We start from the raw sequence: 20,512 nt of genomic DNA, 5'->3' as shown, positions 1-20,512 counted from the left end.
ACACAGAGTTTAGGGTATACCTTAATATCCAGTAGGGGAGTCCCTGCTAGTGTGAAGGGCTGGGAGCCTGCCCTGAGACAGGCGGCCTTCCATCAACCCCCAAAGTTGTGTGGGTTGGGGGAGATGGTGAATGGATGGCTTTGAGGAGGGAAGTAGGTCATCCTGTCCCCAAGGATGGATTGTGGGAGGTTCCTTTGTCCTGGGAAAATAAAGGACTCCATTCTCCTGGAGAGCTCAGACTTAGTCCTGAATACATTTGTGCAGAATGATGTTTATAACATGAGAAATCGGTTATTTGCACTCTAGACATGGACATTTATTAAAGCTTTGGCAACCCCACTGGAGCTGGCTCCATTATAAAGAACAGGGGGTAAGGGGGTCTCAGTGTGACTCTTTATGTTCATATTGTCTCATTGTTTTATTTATCCAGGGCAGGAAGCGAGCAATCCTGGTGAAGACTGTTGGAGGAGCCCCAATGCTTCTTCCATAGGAGACAATGCCCTGAGCCACATTGTTACACACCAGGGGTCCTCCAGTGTCCCCCTGTGGGTGATGAGAGAGAGGGACACTAAGCCAGGCCGATGAAGTCTGTACCTCCCCATTCCTTTTGTCCTCCAGCCTGAACCTCTGTGTGAAATGGGAAGGCAGTGGGGGTGCAGAATTCAAGCTCCTGCATCTTTCGTCTGGTTCGCAGGCCCGCACTCAATCCACTGAGCTACACCAGCCAGGGCCTCCTGCATCTTTCATTGGTTAGGCTTCAACCCTGGCAGTGGGTACTGTCCATAGCTCAATCTAAGTCAAGGTACCTTTATCTTTCCCATGAAAACACTGCATATGCATGTTGTGTGTCGGGCAGTCCTCCCCTTCCCTCAGAGACTGCCTTGGTGGGTAAAAGACCCCAGACTGAGGTGATGGGGATGCAGTCTGTTCCCAAGCCCAGTTCTTTCCAGATGCCTCTGTCTCAGGTAGTGTTGGCAGATGCCTGGGGTCTTACCCGGAACGTGGTCGCGTCATCATTCTGGTCCCCCACGCAAATCTGCTTTTGACCGTTGTAGGTATTAAAGAGATTGCTGCACACCTGATCCCTCTGCACTCTCAGCTGCACATCCCGGAGTGTGTCTGTTCGTCTATTCTGGTCGACCAGGCCCCAGCCAGCCACAGTGCACTGGGACCCAGGTCTCAGCTGAATCCGGGATTGAGGTAGAGCCACTGGCCTCACGAATTGATTCCGCCTGGCTCTATTTTCCAGCTGGCGGGAAGAGTACAGGCACTTAGGGGAAGTCTATGCAGTGCTCCGCACACCACCCCTGGGTCTCTGCCCCTGCTTCCTTCTCCATAGTCCCTGGAACAGGTGAAGCCCCAAACCCAGAAAAGAGCCAGCTCAGGTAGAGAACCAAAGGGTCAGGCAGATGGTACCTGCAGTAACATGATGTCATTCAGGTTGTTGTCCTCATTATAGGCAGGGTGTGGGATAGCTGTGAGCACCCGTATGCGCTGCTGGGTCCTTTCCGGCCTACTGATGTTGTGCGCCCCCAGGATGACCATTATAGTGCTGCAAAGGAAGGTGGTCTAGAGGTAGGTATTAGCTGCATGAGGTAAAGTCCCCCAGATCTGCAGGGTAGGTGGAGAGCCCAGGGCAGCAAGATAGCAGCTTAGGGAAGTGAGGGGACAGGAGGGCTCTGGGGCCAAGATCTCTGTGCCCTCTGCTTAAGTCATCCTAGTATTGCTTCCCCTAGAAAATTGACAAATAACTTAAATTCATCTTTTGAGTAGTGCATGCCTTTCATTTCCTCCTTTGGTCCTCATTTACACTGGATTGTTCCCTGCCCTGCAAGACTTATCTAGTCTTTGTTCACCTCTTCATTGCTGGAACCCATTTCAGTGGAATGCTCTCATGAATGCTTCTTGACCCACCTTAATGGCCTCATGGAAGATTATTAATTCCTCACCTTCCCCAACAGCGAGCTGATGTCATCACAAAGTCTTCTCGCACCAGGAACCCCCCACAAAAGCTCTCACGTGTTGGTGTCTGGGTCAGAAGATACGCCATGTAGGGGTGGGAGTGGGGCCTGGCTTCACGGCCTCCAATGATCTCCTCTGGAAGGAAGTATCCAGCAGTCATTACTTTGCTCACTGAAGTGTCAATTTGGTGGCTCCAGAAAGGCTGGGAGATGGGGAGGCTACAGAGATGATGCAGGGAGAGGAGGATTTGGTGGTGAGTGAGAACTGGAAGAGGGCTCCAGGGGCCTGCAGGAAACAAGGCTGGTTCCCCAGCTCAGACCTCAGCTCCCCCTGCCCCGAACACCTTCCCCAAAGGAGAACAATCCTTGCTGCAGGCAAGAGCACTTAAGCCTCTCCCAGGGTGGGGAGATGTGTGCTGTCAGGATCCAGAGCCTTCTGGAGTTGCTTCTACCTAAAGTTCGCTGGTACTTTCTTTTCCAAGGAGTGTCCCTGAACCTGTTTTTCCAACTCATGAGCAGCATGGACTTTTTTAAGAATCTAGAGATGAACTGATGGGGCTGTTATTGCTGTATCCTTGTCTCCTAGGTTTTGATACATGGGCTGTAGAGGGAATTCAAAGAGCAGAGTTGCAGAGCACACACTGCATGCCAGGGGCAATTCCAAGCCTTTCATGTACACTACGTGTCATGTAACTGTCATAGCAACTGTATGAGGTAGGCATTGCTATTATTCCTTTTCATTCATGAAGAATCTGAGTACTGTGAATTGAAATGTTATGCCCAATGACACAGAGTTAGAAAGTGACTAGGCAGTCTGGGTCCAGAGGGTATGGGATGGGGATGGGCCTATGAGGGTTTGGATGGTCACTCACCTGCTCCAGCCCCAGGGGATAGGAGAAAGGCCACCAGGATGAGGAGGAGCTGCATCTTCCAGGGAAGGCTGCTGAACAGTTGCTGCTGTTACTTTTTCTGGCCAGACTTTTAGCCTCCCCAGAGAGGAAGGAAGGAAGGGAGGGTGGGGTGGGGACTAGGTTGTTCACAGTTCCATTCTTCTGGGGGTGTGATAGTGTCATCAGCCCTGGCTGGCCTGGAGGCTGGCCTACCAGTTGCCAGTGACCTGGGGGAAGAGAGATTAATCTAAGCCAAAACTGCATCTCTTGTAGTGGCTGAGTCAGTGCTGTCAGTGGAAATCGGAACTGGGACACAAGGAGAGAAACTTTGGGTTTGGTGTTCCAGAAGCCCAAACCCACCCAAATCAATGATATTTCAACAAGGCTTGAACACTGCTAGCTACCCAGAGCTTCCATTTTCTATTGCTCTGGGACTGAATCCTGCCTGTTCTCAGCATTTGGGCCCTGGCTACCTGCCAAAACCCTGGCTGCTCCCACCACTTTCTGGAAGGTGGTGAGGCAGATTGAGTAGCTCTTGTTCCTAAACGAGTAGTTCTTATTCCCAAATGAATGAAAGGCACTGACATAGAAGAAAATGGAAGAACACAGTGTGTCACTGATGGTAATTTTCTTAGGTCACTTGAGCCCAGAGAGGGTCTCACTAAAAGTTATGACACCGTCAAAGACTTTTATTTGCCTGCTTCCCACTCAAGATGAAGGCCTTTATGTCTCAGAAGGTTCTCGTGTGCAGAAAAGGCCTAGTGAGTTGATTTTGTTGAGAGCTGTCATAGCTTGGATGGAAAACATGTAAGCTCCTATTTCATCCGGGATTTATGAGACCTATTAAGCAAATCCCCCTTCTCCACCCAGGGTGGAGGGAACTGGAACTACTCATTCATTATAGATTAAGAATAGGAAGTATGCTGCAGAATGACACAGTGGATTGTGAGACACACTTAAAACTTCAGAACATTTGTGTGTGCTCAGAAAAACATTATAAGCCAGCATGATTTTTTTCAAAACCTATAGCAGAATTGAAAAGTAATACCATTCTTAAACTTTAAAGGTTCCTGATAGGCCCATTTGAAAATCTTATGAAAGTTACATATCCTCTCCTTATATTTAAATATACATACATTTTCACTTATTTTTAAAACTGTAAGAAATTTAATCCTCCTTCTAATATATGCTCTATGACTACAACCTCATGAAAATTTTTTTATACATCTGAAAAGCAATATGCAGAAAAAAAAGAGAAGAAAGAGAAAATAGTGTAATAGACTAACTGGTGTCTTATTTGTGCAATTTTAATTTATTGTTGCTTAAATTTTTCAACACTTAATTTAGCTTTAAAAACTTTAGTCTAGTTTAAAAACAGAAATATAAGGAACAGCCTGCACATGTGAAAAAAGGGAGTAAAGTCTATGCATCCAGTGATCAGAATAGAGATGTGGGGAGGTGATTTTACTAACAGTGACCTAGAATTTCATGCCAGCCTTCTCACTAAAAACAGCAGAAAACAAAACTGTTTAAATGTCTTAAACCTTCAACGACTAAAAGAACTGCCAATACAGGAGTAATTATCAGGCCAAAACTGAAAGCATAATGGGAGTCCAGTTAGGCAGTGGTTTCTCTGAGGGCATTGCTGAACCCCCAGAATTTGAGATTCTGGTTTGATGACCTTATAAAGTGAGGAGAAGAGAAAACCAAACCAAATTCACCCAAGGTCCAATCAGAGACCCTCCCTACAGGAAGCTGAGACCTGACAAGTCTGTACCCTCAAAGGAAGAACAAAGAGCAAGGGGCTAGTTGTTGCAAGTAATTCATGAAAGATCAGAATTAGTTGAACTTCTCATGGAATCTCAAACCTTAAAGTTGCATTATCATGATTTGTGGATGTGTCCAAAGTAGCTGGTAGATTCTAACGCAAATCTAGGGGAAATTCACTTAATTGAAAATTTGAATCACACCTAAAATTTATTGTCTTGTCTATAATGACAATATATTGTGAAATGTAAAGAAGAACAACAAGCAAATGGAGAGATAAGACTCAATGACTGAAAAAGCATTGGATAATCTTACACAGATTACAAAACAAGTATGTTGATATAAAAATAATCTTTAACAGAGCTGCAGGGAACATGAAATTTTAAAAAGAGTCATACCATGCTTCCAGTCAAGGTGGAGGTGTGTGTAGACACACCACATCTCATTGCACAACCATAAGAAAGAACAGAACTAACAAACACAAAAAAATCCCAGAACTGCCAGAAAATCACCCAGCAAAACACCCAGAACTGTACAGAAGTCCGACAACCAAGGATTTAAAGAAGCTGTATTCATCCAGATGAGTAGGAGGGTGGAGACGGGGAGCTGGGGCACAGAGGATTTGATCTGTGTGCAAGCCAGGGGTGAGAGGCAGTGAGGCCAAGAGGGCCAGGTGATGGCAAATGGCACAATGGGCAGTCCCACATGCATGTGTTGTAGATAAAAACCAGGGAGTCACCTTGCTAGGGTGTGATCCTAACCCCAGGCTGCACTGTGGAGCACAGGGCTCCAGCTACTGGCAAAAAGGAAGATAATCATTCAGGCTGTAAACCCTGTGAGGGTTGGAATAGCAGAGGAAACTGCTGGTTTCTTAGGAGAGCCCAAAACGTACACAAACCCACCTACCCTGGGAACCACAACCAGTACAGCAACTGGAGGGGTGAGTCACACACGGGAAGTGGGTGAAATGATTGGAAATGGGGCAAGGGCCAGTGGAGCCCTCAGAAGTCAGCTAGCAGTGACATTGTTCCCTGTTTGTCCCATCCCCCCCCACACAGAGCCACAGTTACCCGACCCTGGCAATACCCAAGGCTCTGCCCCATAAGACTTAATGGGTGTGCTAGAATGCAATCAAAGAGCTCTACCTAGTACACAGACACAAGGAGGCTTCCAAAATCAGGCCACAAAGAAATATGGCCTAGTGAAGGAATAAAACAGAACCCCAGAAAAAGAAATAAGCAATGTGGAGACAGCCAATCTATCAGACTCAGAGTTCAAAATACTGGAGGTCATAATGCTCAAAGATCTCACTGAATACAGCAAAAACATAAGGGGAGAAATGAAGAGTCTGCTAAGGGAAATAAAGAAAAATCCACAGGAAACAAACAGTGAAGGGAAGGAAGCTATGATTCAAATAAATGATTTGGGACATAAGGAAGAAATAAAAATGCAACCAGAACAAAAGGAAGTAACAAGAATTTAAAAAAATGAGGAGTTTAAGAAGATTCTGGGACATCTTCAAAAGGGCCAACATCCAAACGATAGGGATGCAGGAAGCAGAAGAGGAACAGCAAGAATTAAAAAAAAAGCTCATTTAAAATAATAACGAAAAAAACTTCCTTAACTTGGTGAAGAAAGTCCATGAAGCACATAAGGCCCTAAACCAGGTGGGCCCAAAGAGGGCCAAACCATGACACCTCATATTTAACATGAGGCCAAAGATTAAAGATAAAGAGAGAATCCTAAAAGCAATAAGAGAAAGGCAGAGAGTTACCTACAAAGAAGTTCCCAGAAGATTATCAGCAGATTTCTCAAAAGAAAATTTTCAGGAAAGAAGGGACTGGCAAGAATTATTCAAAGTGACAAAAAGCACGGACCTACAAAGAACATTAGTCTATCCAGCAAAGCGATCGTTTAGAATTGAAGGACTGATTAAGGTAAAGCTAATAGAGTTCATCATCACCAAGCCCTTATTATATGGAATGTTAAAGGACTTATGTGGGGAAAAGAAAAAGATCCAAACTATGAACCTTAAAATGATAACAGACTACAAACTACCAACAACTGAATATGGAAAACAAAAACAAAAACAAACTAAGCAAACAACTAGACAGGAGTAGAATCACAGATTTGGAGAGATTTGGAGGGTTATTAGCTGGGAGGGGCAAGGGAGAGAATAGGGGAAAAGGTGCAGGGTTAAGGAGCATGAATTGGTAGGTACAAAATAAACAGGGGGGTATTAAGAATAGTAACAGAAGATGGAGAAGCCAAAGAATTTATATGCACAACCAACCCATGGGCATGATCTAAGGAGACAATTACTGGAGGGAATATGGGTTATCGGGCAGAGTGGGACAAAGGGAGAAAAATTAGAACAATTGTAAGAGCAAAATCAATAAAGTATACTTTAAACATAAATAAAGACATACCATTTGAGAAAGAACTAAATACAACTTCTGAAAGTGAAAGATGAAATAAGCAAAATTAAAGTCTCAGTGGATAAAGTTAATGACAGTTTAGACAAAGCTCAAAAGAAAATTTGTAATGTGTACTAACTCAAAAAATGTTTCAAGAATACAGCACAGAGAAGCATAAAGATAAAAATATAGAAAATAATACAATTAGAAGGTTGAACATACTTATAATTAGAGTGCAGGAAGAAGAAAGACAGAGCAGGAAAAAATGATAATGAGATATAGGCTGAGATGTTTCAAAAGTGATGAAGAACATCCAATTAGGGGTTTGAAAAGTTAAACCAAATTCAAGTAGAATAATACAAAGAGTTGGCAGAAATCTTATGAAAGAGAGATCACTGGAGGAAAAAAAAGATGGCTTTCTACTAAGTGGTGATTAAAGGCTGAATTCTCAGTAGCAACAATGAGTGAAAGGTATCTAGGAAGAAACAGCTTCATGGTCATTTGGGGAGAGTTTTAGACATAGGTTATAAATGAATTAGTAATGACACAGAATTTATGAATAGCAGATGAGAAAATGATAGGACACCTTGCCCTATAAAGGAAGATGATATACTTTCCAAGCACATGTAGAAGATTCACAAAATATTGTCCATAGGTTAGGTCTTAGAAAGTGTTCAAAGGATTAAAATTATACATCATTTGTTGTGGGCCACAGTGAATTTAAACTAGAAATGCAGAATGAGAATAAGAGCAGAGTAAGAGCAATTCCTGTGGGTGGAGGTGGTGGTGGTAGGGATGGCCTTCTACCTGTCTGTCAATGTGGTGGAGGAGGTCCTGGATTTATGAGCCACCAGCAAGTCCATGCAGATTGGTTTGATGTGGCTGTGATTATGTTCCGAAGTTTTTAGATTTTTATTCCTGTGTTTGCAGCTCATCTTGAGCTCATGGTTGATTTCTGAATTCTTCACCTGTTTGTAATGATCATCACCAACAGAAGTGTGAGATTAGTGTGTGATCTTCACCCATGTTTAAACTCTGGTTCCATCCCACTGCAATGGCACACAAACTCTGGATCATGCTCTTCAATTTTCTTACAAAGGCTGGCTAAGGCTGCAGTGGAGGGAAAGACCCAGTCTGCTCCCCTCTACTTTTAAAATTAAAGATATAGCCCTAACCAGGTAGCTTGGTTGTGGGTTCTATTCTGGTCAGGACACATACCAAGGCTGCAGGCTGCATCCCTGGTTGGGGCACGTATGGGAAGTAAACAATAGGTGTTTCTCTCTCAAATAGATATTTCTCTAACACATCAATGTTTCTCTCTGTCTTCCTTCTTCTATAAAAACAGTAAATGTATCCTTGGGTGAGGATTAAAAAAAAAAAGAAAAGTAAAGTGTAGTTGGGACATGTGAAGGAGACATTTCTCAGTTCTCACTGATATGACATGCAAGTCGATAGAATGAAAGCAAAATTTTTAAATTAACTTATCACCATAAATATATATATTTACAGTGTCTAGTAAACTTCTATGTAATTTTTTTCATTGCATTCTCTAAGATTTAGTATTTCACAATTAATACTGTAAAACCATACTAAAATTCCTGTAATGTTATAAGAAATTATAAGAAAAAGTGTTCAATTGTCAATATATGTAACAAGTAGAATAATTTTATATTTTACATAACATATTTGACACAATAATAAGAGTAGTGCAATCCCATGAAATTCTTCTTTAAGTAAAATTATTAATCATTAAAAGAGAAATAGACAAACATGAGTCAAAGTCAAAATCATAATGGAAATAAAAAGTGATTTGAAAAGTGAAGGAAATGACTTGTAGCAAAATGTGTTGGTCACATACAAAGACAAAGCCTGACTATTTAACACTATACCTCGATTGAATTACGTTAAAGGTAAAAATAAAATTTACAAGATAGGAGAATTTCTTTATAAACATAAGAGAGGAAAATTTTTATTTGTAAACAGGACATACAAAACACTAGTGATTGATAATTATAAAGGAAAAATGGATAAATTGATTTACATAAAAACCTCAGAAATTCTGATTATCAGAGACACTATTAAGATAGTGAAAAGTGAAGCCACAGAGTGGGTGAAGATATTTGTAACAATTAAGAAAGAATTTGTATTTGGGAGATACATATATATATATTTTATTATATATAAATCTCATTCATGCTATCTTATTAGTATTGGGAAGCCAATAATTTTGAAAAGAGATATGAAATTGGCAACTATCTAGAAAACATAACTGACGAAACACACTCAAGAAGTTTGGATTTTCCTGTTAACATGAAATGAATTGATCCAACTTTCAAAAATATTTCATGAAGGACAGCCAGAGGCTCATGTGACTTCACTGGAAATCTCTACAAAACATTCAAAGAACGCTATAGAATTTCTTCTGTGGAGTAGATGCTACCCATCTCCTTTATGAGACTAGCAAAATCTCACTGTCAAACCCCATGAAGACAATATGGGAAATGAATGTTACAGACCACTCTCACTTGAATATTGATGCAAGCCAAATCAATCAATAAGCAAGAAGATAGTATATCATGACTCATGTAGGTGCATCCTAGGTGTGGGGGGGGTTTCATTGGACACTCAATTGCTATAATACATCACATGGACTGATGAAAGAAGAAACTATTTGATTATGTAAATGAAGCAAAACAAAAAGGTATTTGCTAAAATTCACCTTCACTCGTTAAAAAAACTTAGCCAACTAGGAATAGAAAAAATGTCTTTTAAAAATATTTTATTAAACTGTACTTGAAAAATAATTAAATAAAAATATTGGAAAAATATATTTTATTGATTATGCCATTACAATTGTCCCATTTCCCCCCTTCACTCCCCTCCACCCTGCACACCCTGCCCCACATTGCCCCGCTTTTGTTCATGTTCATGTGTCACAAGTTCTTTAGATTCTGAATTTCCCACGGTATTCCTGCCCTCCCCTCTGCCTGTTTTCTACCTACCATCTATGCTACTTATTCTCTTCTCCCCCTTCTCCTCCTCACACTCCCCTGTTGCTAACCCTCCATGTGATCTCCATTTCTATGTTTCTGCTCCTGATCTAGCTGTCCTCTTAGTTTGCTTTTGCTTTAGGTGTGGTTGTTAATAACTGTGAGTTTGGTATTCTTTCACTGTTCATATTATTTACCTTCTTTTTCTTAGATAAGTCTCTTTAACATTTCATATATAAGGGTTTGGTGATGATGAACTCCTTGAATTTGACCTTATCTGAGAAGCACTTTATCTGCCCTTCCATTCTAAATGAAAGCTTTGCTGGATAGAGCAATCTTGGCTGTAGGTCTTTGGATTTTATGACTTGGAATACTTCTTTCCAGCCCCTTCTTGCCTTTAAGGTCTCTTTTGAGAAATCCGCTGACAGTCTAATGGGCACTCCTTTGTAGGTCACTGTCCCCTTATTTCTTGCTGCTTCTAGAATTCTCTTCTTCATTTTAATCTTGGCTCATGTAATTATGATGTGCCTTGGTGTGTTCCTTCTTGGGTCCAACTTCTTTGGGACTTTCTGAGCTTCCTGGACTTCCTGGAACTCTATTTCCTTTGCCAGTCTGGGGAAGTTCTCCTTTATTATTTGTTCAAATATGTTTTCCACTCTTGGCTGTTCCTCTTCCCCTTCTGGTACCCCTATAATTCAGATGTTGGAACATTTAAAGATGTCCTGGAGGTTCCTAAGCCTTTCCTCATTTTTTTGAATTCTCGATTCTTCCTTCCTTTCTGTTTGGTTGTTTCTTTGTTCCTTCTGGTCCTCTCCCTTGATTTGAGTCTCAGTTTCCTTTCCATCATGATTGGTTTCCTGTGCATTTCCCTTCATTTCAATCAGTTTAACCTTCATGTGTTCCTCTAATTTGTGGCTAAAATCAGCCAATTCTGTGAGCAACCTGATCACCAGTATTTTGAACTGTGCATTTGAAAGATTGGCTATTTCTCGGTCACTTAGAATTATAGGCTCTGGTGCTTTGAGCTGTTCTTGAGTCATAATGTTTGTTCTGTTTGCACCTGTTATGTATGACGAGTAGAGCCTTAGGTGTTCACCAGGGCGGGGCAACCCAGTCGCTGGGTTGTGACGCAGTCTGGCTGAGTGGTTTGTTGTTGTCGGACTTTGATATAGTTCAATTTTCTGTGTTTTGGCTGCATTTTTGTTACTAAAACTTCACTGTCTTTAAATTTAGGTGTGGGAGAGGGCACAGTGTTTCCACCTACGCCTCCATCTTGGCTGGAAGTGAAAAAATATCTTTAATAAGATAAAATTGTTCCCCCAAATGTCACAGCAATTATTATACTTAATGTGGAATGCCGAATGCTTTTTATTTGAGAGTGAAACAGTACAATGACTCCTTGAGAGCCATAACTACATTTCTTTGCAATATTATGCTAAATATTTTAATGAGTGCATACGGGCAGGAAAGAGAAGTGAAAGGTATAAGGACAGAAACTGATACATGATATGTACATGACAATGCCAAGGAATGCACAGATAAATTATTACAATTAGTAAGATATTTAGCAAATTTGCTAGAAACAAGCTGAATCTCAAAACTAATCCTATTTCTCTATATAATAATCCTGCTAGAAGATTAAATTGAAAAAAGTTAACATAAATGACATGAAAATGATCAACAGAATTCAGCAATATGGCAGAGGAGGGAGTGGAAGCCACACTAACCTCTTCCCAGGATCAATCTGGAATTAAAACTAAATTGTGGAGACATTACCCAGAGCAAACAAATGAACAATAGCAAGAGAGAAGTCTTATAACCTCAGACAGATGGAAGCATCACCTTCAGCACAACCTGTCTGCACCTGCACAACAGCATACGAGATGTGGGAGACAGAGTGACACTCAGTGAACTAGGTGGAGAGAAGGACCCACCAGAGAATGACCTAACAATAATCAAACCCAATTATAGCCCTGGCTGGTGTAGCTCAGTGGATTGAGTGCCAAAATGCAAACCAAAGGGTCGAAGTTCAATTCCCAGTCAGGGCACATGCCTGGGTTGGGGGCCAGGGCCCCAGTATGGGGCATATGAGAGGCAAGTACACATTGATATTTGTCTCCCTTTCTTTCTCTCCTTCTTCCCCTCTTTAAAAAAATTAAAGAAAAAAAACTCAATTACATCCAGAGAGCCAACATAAATGGCATCCCAAGAGCAGAAAGTTCAGGAAACCATAGAGACTGCACCACTGAATCTCACAGGTCTCCTACCATAGAAGTTCACACCACAAACTCAGGAGTCAGAACAGATCAATTTAAGAAACAGAGGCTAACAGGAAAAGTCTCACATGTGATGGGAAGACAAAGAAACAAACCCTCAATGAAAGGAAAGGAAGTAGCTTCAGTAAGAATGCTAAATGAAATGGAGGCAAGTATCAGATATTAAATTTAAAGCAATATCAGGAAGTTCAATGGGCTCACTGAGAATTACCCCAAACTGCAGGAAAACTAAAATGAATTTACTGCAAACTCTATCAACATGAAAAAGAAAATAGAAACTATCAACAAGGGCCAAGAGGAAATGAAGAATACAATTTCTGAATTGAAGAACACAGAAGGAATCAAAAGGAGGCTAGATGAAGTGGAGGATTGAATCAGTGAGCTGGAGGAAAAAGAACACCCAGAAAAAGCAAGAAAAGTAAAAAAGACTCAGAAAGAATGAAGAGGTGTTAAGGGATCTGCAGTACAACATGAAAAGTAATAATATTTGTATACTAGGTATACCAGAAGGAGAGGAAGAGGAGCAAGGGATAGAAAACCTGTTTGAAGAAGTAATGATGGAAAGCTTCCCTAACTTGGTGAGAGAAAGAGTCGTACAAATCCAGGAAGCACAGAAGGTCACAATCAAGAGAAACTCAAAGAGGCTCACTTCGAGACAACATCATAATTAAAATGGCAAAACTCCAAGACAAAGAGAGAATCTTAAGGCAGCAATGGAGAAACAGGAAATAACATACAAAGGCATGCCAATAAGACTAGCAGCTGATTTCTGAATAGAAATGCTCTAAAGAAGAAGGGAGTGGAAAGAAATATTCCAAGTAATGAAAATGAAGGGCATTCAACTGAGCCTGCATTATCCAGCAAGTCTCTCAATTAAAATGTAAGGCCAAATAAGGGGCTTCCCAGACAAAAGAAGCCTTAAATAATACACCTCCTCCAAACCAGCATTGCAAGAGATGTTAAAGGGAGTGTTTTAAGTAAAGGAAGAAAAAGAGTGAGAGAGAGGGAGAGAGAGAAATATAGGTATGTAGGAGGGAAAAGGCAATGAATAAGTATCTATCAATAATAACCTTAAATGTAAATGGGTTAAATGTTCCAATCAAAAGACATAGAATAGCTGTATGGATAGGGAATCATGACCCACACACATGCTGCTTACAGGAGATCCACCTCAAAAGAAAAGACCTACACAGACTGAAATTGAAGGGTTAGAAAAAATATCCCAAATCAATGGACAGGAAAAAAAAAAGCCAGGATAGCAATACTTATATCAGACAGAAAAGACTTCAAACCAAGGACTATAAAAGGAGACTCAGAAGGACACTTCATAATACTCAAGGGAAGAATCCATCAAGAAGACATAAATATTATGTACATATATACACCCAACATAGGAACACTCAAATATATAAGGGAATTCTCTGAGGTCTTCAAGAAAGATATCAACAGCAGCACTATTATAGCAGGGGATTTTCACACCCCATTGTCAAAAATTGACAGATCTTCCAAACAAAATATCAACAAACATACTGTGGCATTGAACAATGTCCTAGATCAAATGGACTTAACTGATATATATATATATCAGTTAAGGATATATATATATCCTTATATATATATAAGGATATTCATCCCAAAGAAGCAAAATACACATTCTATTCAAATGCATATGGAACATTTTCATAGATAGACCACATGATAGGACAGAAAACAAGACTCAAAAAATTCAAGAAAATTGAAATCATATCACACATTTTCTCTGACCACAAGAGACTGAAATTAGAAACCATCTTCAAAGAAAAAACTGAAAAACACTGAAATTCATGGAGATTGAACAGCATGATATTAAACAATGAATGGATTGAGAATGAGATCAGGGAGAAATCAGAAAGATTCTGCTGACAGATGAAAATAAACTCACAAGAACCCAAAATTTATGGACACAGTGTAGGCAGTCCTGAGAGGGAAGTTCACAGTGATACAGGCCTACCTAAAAAAGATAGAAACATTTCAAAGAAACAATCTAACCCCACATCTACAAGAATTGGAGAAACAACAATAAAGACAGCCCAGAGCAAGTAGAAGGAAGGAAATAACCAAGACATAGAGACTAAATTCTAAGTATCAATAACTCCAGGAGCTGGTTCTTTGAAAAGATAAACAAAATCAACAAGCTTTTGAGTAGACTCATCAAGAAAAAAAGAGAGAGGACCCAAATAAACACAATCAGAAATGAAAGAGGAGAGATTACAATTAATACCACAGAAATATGCAGGATTGTAAGAAATTACTATGAATAACTATATGCCAAGAAATTTGAAAACCTGGGGGATATGGAGAAATTTATAGAAAAATATAATCTTCCAAAACTGAATGAAGAAGAGGCAGAAAGCCTGGACAGACCAATAACAGCTGACAAAATTGAAGCAGTAATCCAAAAACTCCCACTACACAAAAGCCCCGGACCAGATGGTTTCACAGGAGAATTTTACAAAACATTCAAGGAAGAGCTAAACCCTATCTTTCACAGACTACTCCAAAAAATCTGAGAAGATAGAAGACTCCCAAACTCTTTATGAAGCCAGCATCATCCTAATCCCAAAACCAGATAAAGAAATAAACAAATAAAGAAAACTGCAGGCCAATATCGCTGATGATCATAGATGCGAAAATCCTAAACAAAATATTGGCAAACCACATCCAGCAGTACACTGAAAAGATCATACACCATGATCAAATGGGATTCATCAGGGATGCAAGGATGGTACAATATTCACAAATCAAAAACCATAATACATCATATAAACAAAAGGAAAGACAAAAATCACATGATCATATCAATAGAAGCAGAAAAATCATGTGATAGGTGTGGCACCCATTTAAGGTAAAGACATTCAGCAAAGTGGGAATAGAGGGAGCACTCCTCAACATAATAAAGTCCATATATGAGAGACCTACAGGCAACATCATACTCAATGGGCAAAAACTAAAAGCTTTCCCAGTAAGATCAGGAACAAGACAAAGTTGTCACCTTTCACCACTTCTATTGGACATAGTATTGGAAGTCATAGCCACAGCAGTCACACAAGAAAAAGAAAATGCATCCAAATTGGAAAGGAGGAAACAAAACTGTCACTGTTTGCAGATGACATGACAATTTACATAGAAAATCCTATAGACTCTACCAAAAAAACTACTCTACCATATAAGTGGATTTGGCAAAACAGAGGGATATAAAGTCAGTATTCAGAAATCAAAGACATTTTTGTACACCATAAGAACAGGCACATGGACCAATGGAACAGAACAGAGAACCCAGAAATCAACCCGAGTCTCTATGGTCATTTAATATTTGACAAAGGGGGCAGCAGCATAAAATGGAGTAAAAATAGCCTCTTCAACAAATGGTGTTGGGAGATCTGGACAGCTACTTGCAAAAAAATGAAACTTGATCACCAACTTACACCATACACCAATATAAATTCAAGGTGGATAAAAGACTTAAACATAAGTTCTGACACCATGAGGAGTCCTAGAGGAGAACACAGACAGGAAAATCTCAGGTATTTCACACAGCAGTATTTTCACCAACATGTCCCCTAAAGTGAGGGCCCTAAGGGAAAGAAAAACAAATGGGAATTTCTGGAATGTCAACCATTGTCTATTTGACATAAATAGTAGTGTTTGCCTTACATTATTCTATAAACTGTACATTTATGCTTTGTGCACTTTTCATGTCTGTGTGTTTTACAATAAAATTTTGTTTAAAGGCTATTTGCCAGAGGATGTGGATTAGAGAGAACATTTGGATAAATAGGGAATATCTGAGAGTTGATGGGGCATGCTAGTTTTTAATGTTTTCGTTTTCTGTGTTAATAAAAATCAGAACATTTGGAGCAGTAAGACAATGGCATGTTTCACAACATCCATAGCTGGTTTCGTCTGCTGTGGACTGCTTCGTTGCACTTCCGTCAGTTACAACCCTTGGCTCCTCTGGGACGTTGGGACACTGAAGTCGGCCGTTTCCCACCTCCTCCCCGGGCCCCACATGCCACCAACGATGCAGCTCTTCTGGGCAGGCAGCTGCCAAGCTAGTGCTGGGCCACTTCCCCCCTTGAAGCTGCTCCTGCCAGTCACCAGGGTAGCTGCTCTCTGCTCTGGGGGAGGCCCTGTGCTGCTGAGGGATCCTGGACATCCTCAGGGCTGCCTTCATGTCACTCTCGGAAGGACTTTTGGAAACTCCTTGGGAAGTCACTAGTGATGAGTTTGTGATTACTTCATGGAGTGTCAGTACTGGGAGAGGCTGTGCCAGAGCCACTGAGACACCTTCTTGGCAAGAACTGGCCTGTGCAGTCTACCTGGTAGGGAGGAGCAGGTGACAAAGGAAATTTTGTGGGATNGAACACCTTCCCCAAAGGAAAACAACCCTTGCTGCAGGCAAGAGCACTTAAGCCTCTCCCAGGGTGGGGAGATGTGTGCTGTCTGGATCCAGAGCCTTCTGGAGTTGCTTCTACCTAAAGTTCGCTGGTACTTTCTTTTCCAAGGAGTGTCCCTGAACCTGTTTTTCCAACTCATGACCAGCTCATGAGCAGCATGGACTTTTTTAAGAATCTAGAGATGAACTGATGGGGCTGTTATCGCTGTATCCTTGTCTCCTAGGTTTTGATACATGGGCTGCAGAGGGAATTCAAAGAGCAGAGTTGCAGAGCACACACTGCATGCCAGGGGCAATTCCAAGCCTTTCATGTACACTACGTGTCATGTAACTGTCATAGCAACTGTATGAGGTAGGCATTGCTATTATTCCTACTTATAGATGATGACGAACCTGAGTACTGTGAATTCTAATTATATGCGTAACTACACAGAGTTAGAAAGTGACTATGTACTTTCGGCCAAAAGTGGAGGGCATGCTAAGTGAAATAAAGGAAAATGTACAGGGAACCAACAGTGATGGGAAGGAAACTGGGACTCAGATCAATGGAGTGGACCAGAAGGAAGAAAGAATCATTCAACAAGAACAGAATGAAGAAACAAGAATTCAAAAAAATGAAGAGAGGCTTAGGTGCCACCAAGACATCTGTAAACATTTCAACATCTGAATTATAGGGGTGCCAGAAGGAGAAAAGGAAGAGCAACAAGTGGAAAGTTTATTTGAACAAATAATGAAGGAGAACACCAATCTGGCAAAAGAATTAGATTTCCAGGAAGTCCAGGAAGCTCAGAGAGTCCCAAAGAAGTTGGACCCAAGGAGGAACACACCAAGCCACATCATAATTACATTACCCAAGATTAAAATTAAGGAGAGAGTACTAGAAGCAGCAAGAGAAAAGGATGCAGTTGAATACAAAGAAGTTCCCATAAGATTTTCAAAAGAGACCTTACAGGCAAGAAGGGGATGGAAAGAAGTATTCCAAGTCATGAAAGACAGGGACCAACATCCAAGATTGCTTTATCCAGCAAAGCTACCATTCAGAATGGAAGGACAGATAAAGTGCTTCTCAGAAAAGGTCAAGTTAAAGGAGTTCATCATCATCAAGTTTTCATTATATGAAATGTTAAAGAGATTTATCTAAGAAAAAGATTAAAAATATGTACAGTAAAATGACAGCAAACTCACAATCATTAACAACCAGACCTAAAGCAAAAACAAAAACAAACTAAGCAAACAACTAGAACAGGAACAGAACCACAGAAATGGAGATCACATGGAGGGTTATCAACAGGGGAGTTAGAGGGGGACAGAAGGGGAAAAGGTACAGAGACTGAATAGCAAAGATGGCAGATAGAAAATGGAAAGGGGGAGGTTAACAATGCTATAGAAAATATAGAAGCCAAAGAACTTATATGTATGACCCATGGACATGAACTAAAGGAGGAAATGTTGGTGGTGGGGGTATGCAGGGCAGAGGGGAGTGAAGGGGGTAAAATGGGAAAACAGTAACAGCACAATCAATAAAATATATTAAAAAAAAAAGAAAGTGACTAGGCAGTCTGGGTCCAGAGTCTAAGGGATTGGGATGGGCCTATGAGGATTTGGATGGTTACTCGCCTGCTTCAGCCCCAGGGGGTAGGAGAAAGGCCACCAGGAGGAGGAGGAGCTGCATCTTCCAGGGAAGGCTGCTGAACAGTTGCTGCTGGTACTTTTGCCTGCTAGACTTTTAGCCCCCTGATAGAGGAAGGAAGGGTGGGGTGGGTACTAGCTGGTTCACAGTTCCATTTCTTTGGGGGTGTGATAGGTTTCATCAACCCTGGCCGGCCTGGAGGCTGGCCTACCAGCTGCCAGTGACTTGGGGGAGGAGAGGTGATCTAAGCCACCAATGCGTCTCCTGCAGTTGCTGAGTCAGTGCTTCAGGGGTAATGGGAAATAGGGCACAAGGAGAGGAGATTTGGGCCTGGTGTTCCAGAAGCCCAAACCCACCCTATTGAACAAGGTCTCAACAAGGCTTGAGCACTGCTAGCTACCCAGAGCTTCCATTTTCTATTGCTCTGGGACTGAATCCTGCCTGTTCTCAGCATTTGGGCCCTGGCTACCTGCCCAAACCCAGCTGCTCCCACCACTTTCTGGAAGCTGGTGAGGCAGATTGAGTAGCTCTCACTCCTGAATAAGTGAATGGCACTGAGAGAGAAGAAAATGGAAGAACACTGATGGTAACTTTGTCAGGTCACTTGAGCCCAAAGAGGGTCTCACTAAAAGTTATGACACTGTTGAAGACTTTTATTTGCCTGCTTCCTACTCAGGATGAAGGCCTTTGTATCTCAGAAAGTTCCTATGCACAGAAAAGGCTTAGTGAGTTGATTTTGTTGAGAGCTGTCATAGCTTGGATGGAAAACATGTAAGCTCCTATTTCATCAAGAATTTTTAAGACCTATTAAGCAAATCCCCCTTCTCCACCCAGGGTGGAGGGAACTGGAACTACTCATTCATTATAGAGTAAGAATAGGAAGTATGCTGCAGAATGACACAGTGGATTGTGAGACACACTTAAAACTTCAGAACATTTGTGTGTGCTCAGAAAAACATTATAAGCCAGCATGATTTTTTCAAAACCTATATCAGAATTAAAAAGTAATACCATTCTTAAACTTTTAAGGTTCCTGATAGGCCCTCTTGAAAATCTTATGAAAGTTATATATCCTCTCCTTATATTTAAATATACACATATTTTCACGTATTTTTAAAACTATAAGAAATTTAATCCCCTCTCTAATATATGCTCTATGACTACAACCTCATGAAGATTTTTTTTTAAGATTTTATTTTCTTATTTATTTATATTTAGAGGGGAAGGAGAAGGGGAGAGAAACATCAATGTATGGTTGCCTTTCGTGCATCCCCTGCTGGTAGTTGGCCTGCAAGGAACCGGCCTGCAACCCAGGCATGTGCCCTGACTGGGAATCGAACCGCGATCCTCTGGTTCGCAGGCCCACGCTCAATCCACTGAGCTACACCAGCCAGTGAAAATTTTTTATACATCAAAAAGCACTATGCAGAAAAAAAAGGAGAAAGAGAAAATAGGGGAATATACTAGCTGGTGTCTTATTTGGGGTAATTTCAATTTATTATTACTTATTTTTTAACATTTAATTTTGCTTTAAAAACTTTGGTCTAGTTTAAAAACGGAAATATAAGGAACAGCCTGCACATGTGAAAAAAGGCAGTACAGTTTATGCATCCAATGATCAGAATAGAGATGTGGGGAGAATTTCACTAACAGTGACCTAGGATTGCATGCCCACCTTCTCACTATAATCAACAGAAAACAAAACTGTTTAAATGTCTTAAAACTTTCAATGACTTAAAGAACTGCCAATATAGGAGTAATTATCAGGCCAAAACTGAAAGCATAATGGGAGTCCAGTTAGGCAGTGGTTTCTCTGAGGGCATTGCGGAACCCACAGAATTTGAGACTCTGGTTTGCTGACCTTATGAAGTGAGAAGAGAAAACCAAACCAAATTCACCCAAGGTCCAATCAGAGACCCTCCCCACAGGAAGCCGAGACCTAACAAGTCTGCACTCTCAAAGGAAGAACAAAGAGCAAGGGGCTAGTTGTTGCAAGTAATTCATGAAAGATCAGAATTAGTTGAACTTATCATGAAATCTTAGGCCTTAAAGTTGCATCATCATGATTGTGGGTGTGTCCTACAGTAGCTGGCAAAATCTAATGCAAAGCTGGAGGATATTCACTTAATTCCAGATTTGAATCAGA

General features: G+C 40.9%; 1 protein-coding gene across 2 annotated transcripts; it reads right to left on the bottom strand.

Annotated features, from left to right (window-relative positions):
• Positions 1–294: 294 nt before the first annotated feature.
• Positions 295–18,469, bottom strand: LOC118980879 (cathepsin G-like). Of its 2 annotated transcripts, none has more exons than XM_037037562.1 (5): positions 18,354–18,469; positions 1,950–2,097; positions 1,417–1,552; positions 995–1,249; positions 295–543 (listed from the first exon to the last, which is right to left on the bottom strand). In XM_037037562.1, the coding sequence occupies exons 1-5, from the start codon at positions 18,406–18,408 to the stop codon at positions 382–384; spliced, it is 756 nt and encodes a 251-aa protein (XP_036893457.1). In that variant the 5' UTR covers positions 18,409–18,469; the 3' UTR covers positions 295–381. The 2 variants fall into 2 exon arrangements, with proteins under 2 accessions (XP_036893457.1, XP_036893455.1); XM_037037560.1 differs by lacking the exon at positions 18,354–18,469 and adding an exon at positions 2,834–2,921.
• Between the last annotated feature and the right edge of the window lie 2,043 nt (positions 18,470–20,512).

Source organism: Sturnira hondurensis, unplaced genomic scaffold, assembly GCF_014824575.4.
Source record: "Sturnira hondurensis isolate 20B ecotype Veracruz unplaced genomic scaffold, ASM1482457v3 Scaffold0023357, whole genome shotgun sequence".
Classification (NCBI taxonomy): Eukaryota; Metazoa; Chordata; class Mammalia; order Chiroptera; family Phyllostomidae; genus Sturnira; species Sturnira hondurensis.
The sequence above is the reverse complement of the archived record's forward strand: the minus strand, read 5'-3'. Positions and strand labels throughout refer to the sequence as shown.